The sequence below is a fragment of the Odontesthes bonariensis genome, chromosome 16 (genome assembly GCF_027942865.1).
Source record: "Odontesthes bonariensis isolate fOdoBon6 chromosome 16, fOdoBon6.hap1, whole genome shotgun sequence".
Taxonomy (NCBI): Eukaryota; Metazoa; Chordata; class Actinopteri; order Atheriniformes; family Atherinopsidae; genus Odontesthes; species Odontesthes bonariensis.
The window spans coordinates 27,242,610-27,262,013 of record NC_134521.1 but is presented as its reverse complement, the minus strand read 5'-3'; the positions used below and the strand labels follow the sequence as shown (position 1 = coordinate 27,262,013).

Sequence of the window (19,404 nt, the reverse complement as noted above, 5' to 3'; positions counted from 1 at the left end):
AGCGCAGCTATTTTTTCAGGCTCCATGCCAAAAATGTCCAGCACCGCAGCATGCTGTACACTCCTCGCCTTCGCCCAGACGTGTGACAGGTCCACAGCCCATGTCTGGAGAACTCGCCAATCCACGATGTCATTGGCCACCTACAATTTCTGCCAAGAGCTGCTGTCCCGCTCCAAGCAGCAGCAGAGGTCCCCGACCAGCTCAAATAATGCCTCGAAGTCCGCCGCGTCCATTTTGGCCAGATCCTTCTGTCAGGTTTGGGTGGGTGCGAGGCGTAGAAGGACACGGATGCAGATTTCAAAAAGGCAAACTTGGTTTATTATATAAAACTGGGCCGGATAACAAACTAAACTGTGAAAAAACAAAACACGGCTAAACTAAATACTGGGCTGGACTAGAAAACTAAGGCATGAGAAAGAACTAAAACATGGCAAAACTAAACGTGAGCTTGAAAACTAAAGCATGGTACAACTAAGAATTAAACAGAAACTAGACACCAAGGCATGAGATAACCTAAAACATGATAAAACAAAAATCTAAACAAGATCTAAAAACATGGCGAAAAACCCCATGGACGTTACACTGTAATTCATGTAGCTTCACAGTTGCAATGTGTCTGTTTGCAAACACTGGAAACTTAGATCAAGGAATAAGAGGATACCCTGTAAATTTGCTTTGTGCACATTCTACTTTATTGGATACATTCTCACTTTCTTCAATAACTTTATGCTATATTTCTTGCAGATGAATTGCCTAATGAATATAAGCATGTTTACATAAGATGAGAAAAAAATTATTTTCATCATTTTTTTAGTCTTTACTTAATTCTGCCTATATGTACAAGTCAATACAGTCAAATTCCTTGTAAAGCTGCTCTCATTCATATTTAGTTTTTTGTTTCTTTTTTCAGATGACTCAATGTGTCAGAAAATGATTGAAATTAAAGCACTTACACATATGATAATCTCCCAAAGAGAAAATGGTGAGAAAACAGCCAAGACAGATGTATTGTGAAATATCGGGATATGTTTTTTGTTTGTTTGTTTTAAAAACAACCAAATGAATAAACAAACAAATACATATCCACTTGTTTTAATCTCCTGATTTTTGTAGCCACAAGCAACCTGCTGATAATGGGTGGTGTTCTTTGTCCTGCTCCCCTAATTGTTATTCCATGAACAAGTTCTATCACATTTACTAGAATTTCATCTGACATTAGTCTTACTGGCCTTGCTTTTTCTCATCATCCACCTCTGACACACACACTCTGCCTCTCAAAGTGTTTCCATATTTGGCAGCAACCTTTAATTCAGCCATGTTGCGTGGTCACTTTCAATTGGCTTACATTGGGGTCATCAAGTCATTTGCTACAAGAGAACAAATCTGAGTCGCTGTGTGCAAGCAGTGACATCTGTGCAGTGATTGTGTCTGACTCCGGTCACCCGTGTCTGCCATAATGCATCACAAGTGCATCACAGAAATAGGTTTATGGTTTTGCACTAAATAAGATCTGTGTCTAACTAGGTGAAAGTTATTCAGGGTTTTTTTTTCCAAAAGAGTGACTGACTAAACAGATAAGTTCAGGCCACTGAACATTCAGTTCAGCAAATGGGATTCAAAGTTTTTGATTTTCAAAATGTGTGTTGACTGATGAGACATCTGATCTGATCTTGATAGGCGAAACACAAGGATGACCAGGAGTGTCACAAGAGAACAGTCTCACAACATGGTGAAGGAGTGAGAGGATTATAGTGGGATCCAAGGTTTGGCAGCACTCTGGTTTCCTCAGGAAAACACTGACCTCTTGTGGTAAAAGGTTTTGAGACGAGAATCTGCCACCCTGGATATTAGGGCATGGCTTGCAAACATAGTATTGTCCAGTATCAGCCTTGGCCTTTGCAACAAAAAAAAAAGTAAACTCCTTAAGTTAACATAAAAGCACTAAAAGTTTGTTATATGAATTACATAACAGCAATCACATTAAAGCTGAAATACAAACTTTTAATTCAGTATGTTCTAGATATCCAACGTCCCTGCATTTGTCAAATATCAGCTCATTATTAACCATTGCAATCATCGCATACTTACCTGGATCAAACAAGTCTAAACACCTTGAAAAAAAATCATCACAGACATACAGTTGATTTTTACAACCAAATTACAACCAACAGCAAGAGAAGAAAATTCAGTTTTGACAAATTTAGGGCAGACCGTTGTTTCTCAATCTGTGGACAGCAAATTAAAAAATAATTTGGAGATCCCAGATTGCACAAGTGAACACCCTACAGCACCCAAGCCCGCAGATGAGTGACTGACTGAAAATTGAAAAAAGTCTAAATGAAAGTAGAAGATTAGAAAATTGAATCACTGATGCTGTAGGAACATGTAACTGAAGTTAAGAGGCAACTGAGTTCAACACTCATAATGTCATGTGATCTGTCATCTACTGGCAGAGACATATAACTTAAGCCAAACCAAGTCCGCAGAATTTTACTTAACTGGGTTTTTCCTATACAGATATATATTCCGCAAAGTGAATGTTTGCTATGGAATCTATGAATTACAACAAAGGGGTTTTCATAAAGGCGTGGGAAAAAAAGCAAGTGATGTTTAAATACATTTATTTAGTGTACCGGACAAAATTATATGCATCAATAAAGTAGGTAACAATTGAGCTTAAGCTACATGAGAGGTGTGTCTCAGACACCATCACAGGGTACTTTGTTTATTTTCACCGTGAAAAACTTGTGTTTTTGTGACCGTATTGGTTAGATTTAGAACGCATAGAAAAGCCTCTAATAATTTAATTGAATTTATTTATTTATTTTAGTAATTTTGTGTAAATTAACACATTGTTGTTGCAAAGTTAGAGGGTCGACAAAAACAACAATAACTAGAAAAAAATGTAGTGGGAAAGCTGTTCTACACGTTCTTCTTCTATGTTATTGAGTCCCTCTGCACCGGAAGTGAGCCGCCGCTCCTACGTCACTGTCCCCTGCAGCGCGAAAACTGTAGTTTCACGTTTGAGCACCAGAAGTAAAAACATTGTCCAAGGTGAGTCGAGTGGATAGCATATACGTATTGATGAAGACGAATTGCATTTTTGTGTCACTCTACGGCGGCCCGCTCCGTTCAACAGTTGAAAGTTGACTGTTGGAACACTTTTGCTGCTTAGCATGATAGCTAGACTTCGCCATTAGCTAGCGCCTCGGCTGACACTGAATGGTTGTATTTTTTTTTAGACTGGACACACGCTAATTACAATTAGCTCTGAACAGTGATAGCTCATTCCCCCAAAATGAGCAATGTTGACACGCAAAATCATGTGTTCGGGCAAACATCTGCAAACGCAATGAATTCTTGTTGAGAAAAAGCTGCAAAGACTTCACCAAATAAACTTCTAACCAATGTAGGGAAATGCTTTTTATCTTGTATTAGTCATCTGATAACACATCTAGTGCCAGTCGGTCTCGCACGCTGTGATTTGAATGTTTAATTGCATATTTTTAGATTCCTAATTGCATATGTTTAGATTCCAAACTGCATTTTCTAATTGTACTTTAGAATTAACTTTCATTTCATATCTATTTGTGTAAGAAGATAGGATTTGGCATAACAAATCACAAAGTGTGTACATTAGTTGGCCAGTTTCATTACTTGATGTAAGATGGGCCAATTAAGACATTAAGATGATATGGAAAAGGAACAAATAATTTTAAAAAGGGGATTGTCCTCCAGACAGATGAAACCTTGACATTGTAATGGCAGAATTATGGAGGTGTGAGCACCGCAGTATAAAATGTTTTGAGTTGACTCTTCAATCAAATGCAAGACTAAAGGCACAACATTGAAACAGCCTTTAAATCAGGTACCAGGAGGGCCTGATGTCACTGGGGCTCAAGGTGGAGCTCCTGCCAGCTCGATGAAAGATACTCTCCTCAAGCTCTGGTAGACTAGTGAGTCCTTTGCATTAATTAGGATTTTTGCACAGTACAATGTTCAGTATTCTTAAATGGCAGAAAATGGGATGCAGTTGTTATCTCGTTTCATGTATTTGTTACATGAACAATAAACATGTGACATTTTCCATCTTAGTCACCAAATAACTGTGCACACTTGTATATCCATCAGCAAAAGACACAGTACATTGTATTAAGAGTAGATGTACATCCTGAGGAGATGTGCCATTTTTCTGCTACCTGTGCATGCAGGTGGGGAATTAAATGTGGGAAAGATGCGCCAGCTGTGCCAATTGGTTGTCACAAAAACAGCATTACTGTGCAAGTCAGTCTGCGGCTCAAGCACGATCAGGACCAAGTTGACAGTCTTATCGATTTATTTATTTATTTTTTTTCAGCACAACGGAAATATTTGTCAGTGTCATCAGCAGCTGCTCGTTGCAAACAGCAGCCTCACACACCAAATGCAGATCATTTGATACCGTCAGCTGCCGCAGTAAAACCCTCTTGACCATGTGACTGCAGCATAGTTTCGAAGATGCACTGATAATCAGAAGTATCCAGCTTTGCTGTAATACTACGTTCTTTAACTGATCTCATGGTGAATGTGTACCGTTTCTTTAGTTTTCATCACATAGACGTCCGACTCAATTTGTGTGCTCTCCTGCCTTCTTTTTCAGAGGGCAAACATGTCGAAGATAGACAAGATGAGCATCCTGGGGGTGAGGAGCTTTGGCATTGAGGATAAAGACAAACAGGTCATCTCTTTCTTCACTCCTTTAACTGTTCTGGTCGGACCCAACGGAGCGGGGAAAACGGTACGAAGTTCCATTTTACAGACAGTTATGAACAAGGAAGTTAACTGAATGGATGTTGGATAGAAATATTCACAGTGATATATGCCATTATCTTGTATTCATTTTTTGCTCGATATGACCTATGTTTTCAGACCATTATTGAATGTCTTAAATATGCAACATCAGGAGAACTTCCCCCCGGATCTAAAGGAGGGGCTTTCGTTCATGATCCTAAAGTAAGTTTGTTAAATACTGTGCTGTCAGTTTGAAGTTTTTTTTCCCCTCGTCCCTCTTTAAATATCACTGTAACAGCGGTGGATTGCAGCTGATTTCGGCATGTTGGACGGGTCTGACCTGTACTCTAAATAAAACATTGACAGTGTGTCTTAAAACCCCCCATTTAAAGTGATAGTTCGCAGTAGATTAACCCTAGGGTCATTTGAACCGTGACATCCAGCCAAGTAGCCCACCCGAAGTTTTTTCGATATTGGCTGAACATCAGCTGAGTTACTGGGTTATCCCGAATAGCTTAGTACAAGCGCTAACGGACCCTGGCAGTATCTCCAAAATTACCACACTAAAATCACATGCCATGACACCAAACTTCTACAGTAGTACAAATATGGTCTGTACTCACAAAACGATGCATTTGGAAGTTTGTACATAGTCCAGGAGTTTATTATTATCAACACAAGCCTGATAGCTTCTCTGCTGCTAAAGCTGCGTCGACGTCACTTCCTTCATCTGGGAGCTTCAAAGTAAGATGAGGATTGATCTACTACTGTAGGCAACAAAGCAAGACTGCTCAATTTCTCCATTGATAAAATAATTTCACAACTCTACAACATAAAAATTCATAAAAAATCATGTAGAATATAGCATATACTTTGTTGTCTACAGTAGTAGATCAACCCTCATCTTACTTTGAAGCTCCCAGATCAAGGAAGTGACATCGACGCAGCTTTAGCAGCAGAGAAGCTATTAGGCTTGTGTTGATAATAATAAACTCCTGGACTATGTACAAACTTCCAAATGCATCGTTTTGTGAGTACAGACCATATTTGTACTACAGTGAACCCTCGCTATAACGCGGTTCACCTTTCACGGTCTCGCTGCTTCACGGATTTGCATCGTGCATTGTGTTCTGCATTCTGATTGGCTAAACAGTCTCTCCGCTTCTACTTTACCTGTGTGTCAATAACGTTGCGGTTTAAAATATACACGTACACGTTCATTACAGATCTCAAACATAATCGATGGTGGCATGTCGGTATATATAAATCTTTTTGCCCAGAAGAAAAAAGAGCGACAACAACTACCGATAATTAAGCTCTTCTCTCGAAAAAACACACCTGCACCGCGGGCTTTAGAAGAAAAAAACGCTACAGAGCGGAGTCAGGATGCAGCGGCTCAGTCAGAAGAGCAGTGAAATACACGTGAGTCACTATTTGTCCCACTGTACTTTGTATTTTTTTTCAAAATCATTTTTCATTTTCTCCCGTTCTAATCCAATGACTTGGGTCGCGGTGGGGCGGTGCTGATCTCCGCAATTTGAAGCCTTCAGTTCGTATTGATGATGAAAATGATTATTTTACAGTACAGTAGTTATTTGTAAAAAAAACAAAAACGTTTATACAGTACTTTTATTTGTTAAACAAATGCTTGGGCCTGTAAAACGGTTTTGTTCTTTGGTTTCAATGCATTATGCAGTATTTCATTGTATAATAATTGTAAAAAAAAAAAAAAGGTTTCTACTTCACGGATTTCGCCTATCACGGGTTCTTTTTGGAACGTAACCCCCCCGAAAAACGACGGTTCACTGTACAGTAGAAGTTTGGTGTCATGGCATGTGATTTTAGTGTGGTAATTTTGGAGATACTGCCAGGTTCCATTAACCCTTGTACTAAGCTATTCGGGATGACTCAGTAACTCGGCTGATGTTCAGCCAAGATCGAAAAAACTTCGGGTGGGCTACTTGGCTAGATGTCATGGTTCAAATGACCCTAGGGTGAATCTACTCCGAACTATCACTTTAAGTTACTTTAAATGATAACAATGAGATGATCTTAAGCATTATGTGTAAAAAAGAAAAAAAAAAAGAAGCTGATTTGCGTCTACGTCTATACTTCTGATGTATTTTTAAGATTTCTTTCTAGCCCCAGCCTTGCTTTCAGGTCCAGAGTGCCGAGGTTATTGATGCACTTTTACCTTTAGTAAAAGTTTCCCTGTGCGATTGCAGGATGCCCATGAGACCGATGTGCGAGCTCAGATACGACTCTTATTCTCAGACGTCAACGGAGAGAAAGTCACTATCCATCGCTCCATGTCATGCACTCAGAAGGCAAAGAACTACTCCTTCAAAAGCTTAGAGCAGGTCATTACCAGAATGAAGTAAGCCACTCTCAAGATTTTCAACTAACTATTAAAAAGTCATCTTAAACTTTGGGATTGCATGTTAAGGTTAGGTGGCACCTGTGTGTTGACTCCTTTTGTGTTTCATCCAGAGACGGTGAGAAAGTGAGTTTGTCTTCTAAGTGTGGTGAGCTGGACCGGGAGATGATTTCTGCATTGGGTGTATCAAAGCCTGTGCTGAATCATGTCATTTTCTGCCACCAAGAAGAGTCGAACTGGCCACTTAGTGAAGGAAAAGCTCTCAAAGACAAGTTTGACTCCATCTTTGCTGCAACGAAGTAAATCCAGCACATTTTTTCCAAGTTTGTATTTTATTTGAATGCCAAAGCTTCACTTTGATTTAAAGTATTCTAAATCAAACTTAAACCGGAGTGAAAATACACACTCACCATGCAGACGTTGCCAAATTAGGGAGTCTCTTACTACTTGTTTGTCCTTCTACCAGATATATCAAAGCTCTGGAGACGATGCGTCAGCTTCGTCTCAGACAAAGTACGACGGTCAAAGAATGTGTGGTGGAGCTGCGCTACCTGAAGCAGAACAAGGAGAAGGCTCAGCAGATTAGAGAGACTGTGGCAACCAAAGAGGCTCAGCTGATGGCCTCAAAAGACAGCGTCCAGCAGATCGAGAGCCAGATTGATCCACTTGAGGTGGGTTCATGCTGTATAATGGTCCTGTGACTTACATGAATAACACTGAAGCTAAGTAAACCATAAAAGTTGAGCCACGTCAAGGTAAATTAGTCACCCCCTCCTCTCGTTACTTCCTTTTTCTATTTTCAGAGTCGATTGATGGATATTGACATGAAACTCGGGAAAGTAATGAAGCTGGACAACGACATAAAGGCTTTAGGTAGCAGGAAGAAACAAATGGAGGAAGACAACAAAGAGCTGGAGGAAACCATGGAGCAAGTAATGCAGTAGTAAATAATTTATAGATAGTAAATAGATGGGATGTTCACCTTGAATAAGTTGAATAAGAAATTAGGTGAGGCACAATTCGTGAATGAGAGGAAACAGAAGCACCAGCACCTATCAGGTTGAATGGATGTCACTGAGTGTGAAGGCTACGCATCGACTACACTGCAGCTGGAAACCTGACGAGTCGTCTGAAAGATAATTACTGATGTTAGAAAAACAATTTGCATTGAAAATTAAATTTAGAGACAAAGACAATGCAGATATAAAGAGGAAAACACGGTATCTACTCTGTTTAGCCTTCTTTAGGACTTGCTGCATGATACTGTAGAGGTGGGTGTCAGCTATCTCTCGTGGTGTATTAGCCATGGAATATGTTGTACTCTATATGAACATGTAGGATGTCCCGGATCCAATCACTTTTCATATTTATAAGTCCACACATATTTACCTTGGTAGACTGTATTTGAGTCATAGCACTGGTCCTGAGAGTTTGCTAATATGTTTCTTGAGTTTTAGATGTAAGCAAGTGAAACGTGTGTGTGTGTGTGTGTGTGTGTGTGTGTGTGTGGCAGGTGTTCCAGGGGTCAGACCAGGAGCTGCAGGAGGGTTACCAGAACCACCAGAAGACTGTGAGGGAGAAGGAGCGGCGGCTTACTGACTGCCAGAAGGAGCTGGAGAGAGCTGGCCGAGAGTGTCAGAGACTCAACAGAGTCAAGGCGGATCTCCTCGTAGAGCAAGGCATGAAGGATGTTTATGATGAAGTACTAATAGATGGACTTAGTAGATGACACAAGTGTGGACAGTTGACAGAAGATGAGTGTTGCAGATTTGCTGTTATACCCGAGTGCACAGCAGTCCGACACAGATCAGCTACATCTTGTTTTTCATATAGAACCAATAAGATCCAAGTCATCTGTCGAGACTGGAGTAAACTTTATTTATTTGATGAAAATTCCATAAGAAGAGGTGAATGTTAAGAGGTTGAAGACGAATTGAACATATTTCATTCTTCATTCTCTTTGTTGCTACGCTTTTATCCTTGAGTGCCCTGGCAGAATGTCAACATAAAAGCCTGATCTGGACTTGAAGTATTTCATTGTGTTCCTTCAAGAAAAAAGCCAATGGAAACTTTTGTGATTTATAGATTAAACTCTATTTTTCCCTCAGGTCGTCTACAGCTGGAAGCTGATCGCCACACTCAGAGCATCAAAAGCCGCGACACTCAGGTGAGATTTAAAGGGGGGGAGGCTGATGTAGGTGTGTCTGTCTTGTAGTTTTTGATGACATTAGTTGTTCCCACTGAGGGTCAAACTGAATGCGATGCAATGGGTGAGAGGAGGAGAGCTTACTGGCATCGCTTTCATGCATAGAAGCTTAATAAAAACACAAATGTTATTCCTTTTACGATAAACCAAAACTTCGGTGTCTGTTACAGGTTCGCTCGTTATCATCCTTTATGGAGATGGAGGGATACGACCGACCACCATTCTCTTCCCTGCAGCTCGAGAGCTTCCATCAACACGTCACACAGAGGCTGGAGCAGGAAAAAGAGACACTTTGTCAGGTTATGGTAAGGAACGCGTTATTTGAAACTAAAACACTTCTCCTTAAGTAGTGGCAGTTGCTGTTCGCAGAAGCACATCCAAACAGGAGCCTTTCTCCTGGAGATGTGCTGGAAAGGGGAGGGAAAGGGTGAAGGAGCACCACGTGATGCAGAAATGACAACGTTTTATTTACAAACACATTAGAATAGCAGATTAGCCCTCTTATTGCGGAGACATGAATACTGCATGTATGTGTACATATCCTTTATAGCTGGAGGCCATCGGAAAGCAGCACACAGATGAGCGGAAGGGAGAAACCTTCACAAGCACTCAGGCCCCAATGCTTCGGCATATTTGCTGACGCTTTCAGATCATTTCTCACACGCTGATATTCCTGAGATTTACAACATCTATAGAATATTTAATATTTCAGGACTCCTGCACTGGAGAACAATTTTATGCACTTTAGATCTTGCTTCGTTTTTGACTAATGGATGATTCTTTGATCAAATCGAGCAAACAGGTGTGAGCTTTGCCTCATTTTTGCTTGGAGAGGCTAAGCCTCTTATATCCAACTGTAGCCTTTCTTTTTTTTGTTGTTTTTTTTTTTTTTAAATGATAATGCTGCACAAAAGGCTCCTTACTCATCATTATTATTCTGTCTGTTGCACCCTTGGGTTCCTTGGTGAACGCTGTTGTCCTGCAGTCTTGTTGCTGTGGTGGTGACATGATCACAGCCGCCTGTTGTTTTTTGCCAAATCCTAATGGTGCTGGCTGCTAACGTTGAGTTCTTTTTAGTCTGCTGGAGGAGCTGCTAACATGTGGAAATATTACCACCTGCATCCAGATTTGTGCATCAATGACAAGTGAGCCTGAGTAACTTGTCCCATTTATTAGCATTCTCATGCACAGTTAAATGTTCTTACCCAAAGCTTTTAGCTTGAGTTGTGGTCAAAGAGTGCAGCTATAGTGCTGCATATCCCAGCCAGAGGCTTCCTGGTTCTCAGCTGAACTTCTCGCTAAATATGTTCGGTCTATATATGCCTGCTATAGAAGTTAAGCAGTTATGGAAATGTGTTTCTGCTGAGATTTATTGTGGAGTTAAATCATTAGCTAACTAAATATGAGTAGGACTGGTTTTGGAATTAAAGCAATACTATGTAACATTTCTACCTTAAAATAACAGCTTGAAAAAAATTGTGCGGCTAGAACGAGTTTTAATACAGTGGAAACCGCTTATAGTGATCACGTTGGTCCAGAGCCAATTTGAACACTATAAGCGGTTGATTACTAAAACCGAAGTTGTATTACAGTACAGGTTTTTCACTTATTTTTTATGGAGAATATCATCTAAATGCCATTTGTATCGTTTTTCAATGAGAAAAATTTAAATGAAACGGATAGCTTCAGCATTTACTGAATTTTATTATCATGCAAGTTTAATTACAGTACTGCGCAGTGCACAGACATACTGTAGGCTAACTCAAATACAGTACGTAACTTATTCTCTGCTGTGCCGCCGGTGCATTTTTTTTCTTACAAGTCAGAAAATAAAGTTTGAATTCAATCTGCCTTTCAGCACCCCTGCTCGGATCTATGCTCCTCCGTGCCGGTGTTCTGTCGATTTGTGCTACTTGGTGTGAAAACGAAACTTAGAGAATCGGCTCGGCGCATGCGCAAAACCACAAAGTAGCAATTCTCGACAAGTAGGAGAAATCGACTGAACACCGGCCTCGCATCTTACAAGAACCAGCCTGGAGCTTCCAGCGGTCACACGCGCATTCAATCCGCTCTCCAGCACCCATCCTCGGACACATGCTCCTCCATGACTTTCTTTTTCCAGCCATGATTCGCGCGCTTGCTGCCCGGTGTCAACTCGTTACGTTAGCTAGCGAGGCAGAAGCAGACGTCCAGAAAGGAATCAAGGGAGTAAAAAATAAAATAGCTACACGTAGTTTTAAAATTATTTTTGCACATGTTTACATTCATAAAATGGCCAAAAATGAACATTATAAGCGGATTTCTTGATCACTATAAACAAATTTTTTAAACAGCATTTGTATAGAAATGATTCCGTCCCAAGCCTTTTGATCCATAAAAGCGGTTGATTACTATATCCGTGACCACTATAAGCGGTTTCCACTGTATTACGATTGGCCTGTCTCCTATGCCCTTCGGGGGTCTGAGTTGGAAAAACTGCGCTATGTAACTTTGCTGGACTGCCCGGTAGCGGCCAGGGAGCTGAGCGGAAGTACTTTGACTTGCTTTCTGGCTCACCTACCGCAAAAACAAATAGACCCCTCTCATGCTCCCAGGTACATTTGATTACTCTTACCTTCTCGGTCGACATAGCTTGCACCTTCTGACTCCTCGCCGGTTCGTCAACAAACGTGAAACGTGAAAGCGAAAGGGTGTTGTATTTACGACAGTGTAACCGTATATTACCTCCAAGCCTGTAGGGGGAGCTCCATAGTGGGCTTTTTGAGAAGTTACATTGTATTGCTTTAATCGCAGATGTGTGCTTATTTGCACCTTGAGGTTGTATCTTGCCATCTACAGTATATAAGGCTTTATAACAGTCACTGCTAAGTTCTTCTCAAATTGATTGATTGATTTTTATTTATTTGTTTATTTTGCCATTTAGTCATTTATTATTATTTAGTTAGTATTAGAATTATTATTGTTGTTTTATTGTTGTTAATTCAGTCATTGTAAATATTTTAAAAAATGTTGAGCTACTTGACGAATTTGAATTTCCCCCATTGGGGGACAAATAAAGTATTTTTCTATTCTATATCCATGTTAAATGTTGGGAGTGTGTAGTTTATGTAAGAAAACATTGAACAATTCGTACAATTGTTTGTGTTTTTGCTTATTAGCTGAAAAACCAAACCCAGATCCATATTTGGAATACTTGTCTCATCCCTTCTCCTCCGCTTGCCTAAAATCCCGGCGTGTGCACACACAATTGAAGAGTATCCTGGCCTATTGTTCTGGTCAACACTCCTGGTTGAGAGCGGTGATAAACATGTCTGGCAGCTCACTCCCTGCTCACTCACTTACACACATTGTCTATTTGTCCGTTACCATTTCAGTGTCACCATAATGCAGAGGGGGAGTACTGACTGGACCCAGGTCAATGGTAACCTGGGCAGAATTGTTTCTTCCTAACTTTGTTATGATGATGAAGTTTCACTACAGGATACGCTGGTGTTTGGTTTTAAAATGTTGCTGCACTGACTCAAAAGGGAAAATGTGCTCTCATTGGAGCCCTGACAGATCCAACTTTGCATCTCAAAACATAAACCCGCTCCAATGACCATAAATTTAACACCATCTCCTTTTTAACTGAAAACTCCATGCTCAATGGATTTGTAGATGTTTTCACATCACACAGTTGTTAGTTGGATGACTAACAATCCCATGGAAGATGAGCAGAGGTGAGCGTGATCTTTATGGTAGAATGTGTGTTCGTGCATTAAACACACATACTGTTTTAGTAAAAAACGTAAGTTCCACATTAACCATTAATGGATCGTGTATTCATATACTTGCTGTTTTGTTCATTTAGGCTGATATGCAGGAAAAGGAGCAACAGAAGCAGCAGTGCATTGACGAAATGAGGGATAAGAAGATCAGTCTGGAGAGAACAGTGGAGCTGAAGAGAGACCTGCAGGGAAAGAAGCAGCACGAACTGAGGAACATCAGGGCAGAGCTGCAGAGGCTTGAGGGTTCATCCAGTCGGCTGCAAGAACTGGAAAATGAATTGGCTAAAGTGGTGAGAACACACACACACTGTTTTTGATATCTGAATCCATTTCCCAGACCATTCTGAATGAGCTCCTAATGAACGTTCTGAATATGTTGTGAGTGCGTTCAGCCTCGTACTTAAAGCTGTCTCACTGAGATCACATCATCCGTGACATATGTTTGTACTAAATGTACAGCCTCGCAGTGGTCATGACTTTCTTTGCATGTACATACGGACATTTTCTCACATTCTCCTCCTTGTCTCTACATTAAATTAGTCACATTCCGTACAAAGGTTCAGCTACAGGGATATGAACATCGTTGTATTTATTTGATTATTTATATAACGTTACAAATACATAATTTTTCGTCTTTATTTTTTCACATAAAGTATTTTTCTCCCAATATGCCACCGGCGTCATGCTGAACACTTAAGTCCCTTTGATGTGTTCTTAGCTGTGTGTGTGTGTGCTTCCTCCTCAGGAGCGTGAGTTGCAGAGCGCAGTTCAGAGCTCTAATGTGGAGGCGCTGAAGGTCGAGGTTGAAGAGCTCCAGAGAGAAAAGACTGAGCTTGATCGCACACAGAGACAGCTCGACCAGGAGATGCAGATGCTCAACATGCACACAACTGCCCGCACACAGATGGACATGTTAAAAAAGGATAAGGTGTGAATTACCTCACAGGAGGCCCTTTACTCTCTGAAGCTATTAGAGAAACTCACGCCGCTCTACTACATTGCTTTTCTTATGTGATCTTCTCACTCCCTCAAGTTAAACCTGAGAAAGCCACGTCATCTTCCCTTGTTTTATCATCTCTCTGCTTAACTTCTCTGGTTCCCTCTTCTTATCTACGCACCATTCTGTCCTTATTTGTTCTTCCAGACTGAAAAGGAGGAGCAGGTACGGAAGATCAAGTCTCGGCACGGCGAGGATCTTGTGTCCCTTCTTGGCCACTTTCCCAACAAGAGAGAGTTGGAGGATTGGATCTATTCAAAGTCCAAGGAAATAAATGGCATCAGGGACAAACTTGCAAAGCTCAAGTTAGTGAGATGTATTTCCAGTGAATGACAGTAAAGATGTTGAAAAATGCGTCGGTCTCTGGCTGAGACCTCTGATAAGTGTTTGTGTTCTTAAATCTCAGTAAGGATTTGGCATCAAGTGAGCAGAATAAAAGCCACATTGCTGCTGAGCTGCGTAAGAAGGAGCAGCAGTTAGTCGGTGATGAAGAAAAGTTCTTCAATGTGTGTGGTAGTCAAGATCTGGAACAGGACCTGGGCAAACTGCAGGAAGATTTGGAAAAGATATCCAAACAGAGAGGTAAGTGGTCAGAAACTAACATGACTTGGATGCCGATTGTAGTTTAGACTTAAGAAGAAAAAAAACTCTTACACTCAGAGGTCGGGTGACTTTGGGAATGATGGAAAAAGGGAAGCTCTTCTAGAGAAAGTACCTGTTCCCATTGCAACGGCCCCTTGTAGTAATGGTGACGGACTCTTCTTGTGTTCTCGTTATCCCCTTTTTCTGGTAAAGCCATGTTAGCCGGAGCCACAGCAGTGTACACCCAGTTCATCAGTCAGCTCACAGAGGAGAGGGAGCCCTGCTGCCCTGTGTGCCAGCGCACCTTTCCTTCAGAGTCTGATCTGCAGGAAGTGATCAGCGACATGCAGTCGAAGCTACGCCTGGTGCCAGACAAGCTGAAGAACACGGAGCAGGACCTGAAGAGGAAGGAGAGGAAGAAAGATGAAATGATGGCTCTCAGACCAGTAAGGTATTTGTGCTGCATTCTTTCCTGTTGGTGAATACTGAAAAAAGAAAAGTGTTGCAGATCTGTGCATCATTTAGGCAGCTACCGTAACATGTCATGACATAAGTACTCTAACAAAAACAGTAACAATAAATAGGCAATGTGGATACTACAATATACATTTTACGCTAATTACAAGAGCTATACTGAACATATAATACACATAATAGCCTATGCTAATCTAAGACCTATACTAACCTAGAACATGAGGTAAAATAAAAAATACAATATTGTGCAATATTGCAAGTTGCAGTGCAAACAGCAGTGGAGGTAGGCATGTGTACAGTATAAAGTGTCGAGTGTGTATGTGCTGAGAGTGCATTATAGTCCATTTAGAAGCCTGATGGCCTTAGGATAGAAACTGTTCTCCATTCTGTGGGTGCGAGACCGGATGCTTCTGTACCGCCTACCAGAAGGCAGCATGGTGAACTGTCCGAAGGATGCGTGATGGCAGTCTTTTAGGATTCTGCCAGCTCTATGAAGACATCTTATGTGGTAGATGTCCTGAAGGGTTGGGAGTTTCCTACCAATGATGCACTCAGCAGATTAGACCACACTGAGTAGGGCCTTACGGTCCATGGTTGTGCAGCTACCGAACCACACTGAGATGCTACCAGACAGGATGCTTCCTATAGTGCATCAATAAAAATTAGTAAGGATGACTGGGTTCATGCCAAACTTCTTGAGTCTCCTCAGGAAGAAGAGGCGATTCCGGGCAGCTTTGACCACCTTGTTCATGTGGGCAGACCAGGTGAGATCATGGCTGATATTAACCCCAAGGAACTTGAAGCAGCTGACCTTTTCTACTTCAGATCCGTTGATGTGGAGGGGTGCATGCTCCACCCCCTGCCGCCTCCTAAAGTCCACAATCATCTCTTTAGTTTTGCTGATGTTGAGAGAGAGGTGATTCTCCTGACACCATGTTGTTAGGGTGTCAACCTCCTCTCTGTAGGTTGACTCGTCACTGTTATGGCGCTTTTCCACTAGCTCAGCACGGCTCGGTTTGGTTGTGTTTCCATTACAACCGAGTATACTTCGTGCCTCCTCGACGTGGGCGGGGTCGTTGTAACACGGCTGCACGACCAGAACAACAACAACATACGAGGAGGATAGCATGGAAGACATCGAGGCGCTCGTGTTGCTGCTCACTCTGTGGCTTTTTGTCGCACAGAAGGCAAGAGAAGAGAGCCAGAGAAGACTCCTGGCCGCCAGACAAACAGTATTGAAAAGTGACGACACTCGGCCAATCAGTGGAAGGCAGTCGGCTGAGGTCACATTTTAGTAACGCTTCGACTTACTTGGAACCAGGGCTGAGGTGATACGGAAAATCTACCCGGTTGCAGGTACTGCGTGCTAGTGGAATCACGCAATAGCGAGCCGAGCCGAAGCGAGCTAGTGGAAAAGCGCCATTAGTGATGAGGCCCACGATTGTTGTGTCATCAGCAAACTTCATGATGAGGTTGGAACTGTGCGTTGACGCACAGTCATGTGTGAACAAGGAGAACAGGAGGGGGCTGAGCACACAACCCTGGGGGGTGCCGGTGTTTGTGACCACTGTGGCTGAAGTGCGGTCACCGAGTCTCGCCACCTGTGGCCTCCCCGTCAGGAAGCTGTGGATCCATTTGCAGAGGGAGGTGTTTAGTCACAGTTCTGCAAGCTTGGAGACAAGTGTGGAGGGGATGATGGTGTTGAACGCTGAGCTGTAATCAATGAACAGCATCCTCACATACGAATCCCTCTTTTCCAGGTGGGAGAGAGTGGTGTGCACTGTCAGGGCGATGGCGTTATCTGTAGACCTGTTGGACCGGTATGCAAACTGCATCGGGTCCAGGGTGGGAGGGAGTGAGGAGCAGATGAATGATTTGACCAGCCGCTCGAAGCACTTCATGATGACAGAGGTCAATGCTATCGGGCGATAGTCATTCATGCTGGTGGCTTTAGTGTTCTTTGGCACAGGGACGATGGTGGTCCTCTTGAAGTAGGCTGAGGGAGAGGTTGAAGATATCACTGAAGACCCCTGCAAGCTGGTCAGCGCACCCCCTGAGGGCCCTACCTGTAGGTCCGTTTAGCAGATTTAATGGCCCTCAAGCGGTCATATCTGGCCTTCCTGTACTGATCAGGATCCCCTGAGTCAAAGGCGGCAGACCTGGCTCTGAGGCTGGCCCGGACCGCTGTATCAACCCAGGGCTTCTGATTGGGGAAGGACCGGACAGCCCTCTTGGGAACCATATCATCAATGCAATGGTGAATGTAACTAGTAACAGTAGCCGCATTCGGACTGTAGGAACCTGTGGCAGTTCCTATAACCTTTTAATCCAAGGGGCCCCGGAATGTAGTATAGCAGTGATCAAGGGTCTGGTCTCCACGTGTTGGGAAATCAATGTGCTGATGGTATTTCGGCAGGACTTTCTTCATGTTAACTCTGTTGAAATCTCCAACAACAATGAAGGCTGCCTCTGGGTGTACATTCTCCAGACCGTTGATAATACCATACAGTTCATCCAAAGCAGCAGCCTTATCTACCTGAGGGGGGATGTAGACCAACGTCATGATGACTGCAGTAAGGGTCTGATTTTTACAGTTAGCAGCTCAAGGAGATGCCAGTACAGTTAGCCCATAAAAAGTTAACCATAACACAGACCCCTCCGCCCCTGCACTTGCCTGAGTCAGCAGTCCTGTCCTGGCGGAATATGTTGAATCCCGACGGTGTAACAGCTGTGTTGGGTATCTCCGGGATGAAACACGTCTCCACGAATGCCAAAACACAGCAGTTTGTGATGTCCCGTTGAAATTTGGTCCGTGCATTTAGTTCATCCATCTTGTTGTCAATGGACTGAACGTTGGCAAGTAAGATGGTTGGTAGAGTGGGTTTGAAGTACCTTTTTCGAGTACGGACGAGGACTCCAGCACGTCGACCTTCTTTCTTCCTCCTCCGTCTTGTAGGTAAACAAAACGGCGGAACAACAAGAGCCCGCTGCAGTCCGAGCTCACACTGCGGAAAGTTGAATGAAAGTTCGTGAAATAATCCTTTCCAAGTGACGATCGTATATCCAGACGTGTCTGCTGGTGATACTGTATGAGTGACACTGTAACGCAAACGAAACAAGCGAGGAAAACTAGCAAAACAAACAGAAAGTTAGGTAGCGGCGACGGAGCTCCCATCAGTGCGACCGTCTTGCTGGCGCACTTCTACTTCTAATTGATGATTAAGAAAGAACTGTCTTGAATATATTTCCATTTGAAAATTCCACCTCAGAAAATCAGTGTTCAGACCTGACCTGTAAGTGAGTCCCAAACTAAATCTACAAATGACACGTCTTTATTGTTGGTTCAAAAAAGACATGCTGATGTTTTTGGCCAGTTATAACGTACGTCAGTTAGGAGCCTAAAAACAAGTAAGAATTAATCGGCTTTATTCATTCGTGCAGGAAAACATGTGGACAAAGGATAAAGCGGTTTAGTTATCTTTGCCTGCAAAGCACAATATTCATATACTGACTTTGATTGATGAAATAAGTGCATCCCAGTGGAAAAAAGAAAAGCATGAATGACATTGTTGAATTCATCTTTAATTGAATTCCAATTGGCTTGAATTGGACTTACTATCTAAGTGCCTTGAGATGACATTTGTTGTATTTGGCGCTATATAAATAAAAATGAATTGAATTGAATTGAATTGAATCTTTTAAGTGCTGGTTTGGAATCTGCCACTGCTGCTTAAAGCTTTCAGAGCTTTTTTTCAGAGTTCTCTGTAAGTTTTTGGCAAATAGATTTTATTATCACTTAGTGGCCTTCTTATGCAATTGGCATAACATTGCATGTAGTACAATTGTTATTTGACTGTAAACGCAAAATTATGAATTATGATTATGAATGCATTTCAAAATGAGTTTGAAGGGATTCTAATGATTCTTTCAGATTGGCCGCCATGAACTGGACATATGGACATTTTCTCATCCCTCCACCTCCAGGTTTTATGAAGTCTGCTCCACTAGATGGCGCTAGATTGTCCTCTATATTGTCACATCCAGGCTTTTACCTCTGGATCGCTCACCAGATGAGCACGACCTCGTGTCTGTCGCCTCCAAACATATTGAAGACAGATTTTTATATCTCCAACTTTTTTTTTTTAGATTGAGTGAAGACGACAGCCACCCGACTTGTGACTCTTTTGCTGTTTTCTTCTTTTGTTTTTTGTTTTTAATGGTGGAAAGCCTA

The 19,404-nt window shown here is 42.0% G+C and overlaps 1 protein-coding gene across 1 annotated transcript in view; it reads left to right on the top strand.

The window, feature by feature from the left end:
• Window positions 1–2,975: 2,975 nt before the first annotated feature.
• Window positions 2,976–19,404, top strand: part of rad50 (RAD50 homolog, double strand break repair protein) — a 28,080-nt gene continuing 11,651 nt past the window's right edge. Inside the window, exons 1-15 of the mRNA XM_075486740.1 lie at window positions 2,976–3,054; window positions 4,640–4,777; window positions 4,909–4,992; window positions 6,996–7,147; window positions 7,261–7,446; window positions 7,614–7,818; window positions 7,951–8,079; window positions 8,661–8,826; window positions 9,256–9,314; window positions 9,524–9,658; window positions 13,204–13,410; window positions 13,866–14,048; window positions 14,265–14,422; window positions 14,524–14,699; window positions 14,913–15,150. Of these exons, the coding sequence (XP_075342855.1) occupies window positions 4,649–4,777; window positions 4,909–4,992; window positions 6,996–7,147; window positions 7,261–7,446; window positions 7,614–7,818; window positions 7,951–8,079; window positions 8,661–8,826; window positions 9,256–9,314; window positions 9,524–9,658; window positions 13,204–13,410; window positions 13,866–14,048; window positions 14,265–14,422; window positions 14,524–14,699; window positions 14,913–15,150 (2,207 nt within the window). The 5' untranslated portion in view covers window positions 2,976–3,054; window positions 4,640–4,648. The remainder of the gene's footprint in view (window positions 3,055–4,639; window positions 4,778–4,908; window positions 4,993–6,995; window positions 7,148–7,260; window positions 7,447–7,613; window positions 7,819–7,950; window positions 8,080–8,660; window positions 8,827–9,255; window positions 9,315–9,523; window positions 9,659–13,203; window positions 13,411–13,865; window positions 14,049–14,264; window positions 14,423–14,523; window positions 14,700–14,912; window positions 15,151–19,404) is intronic.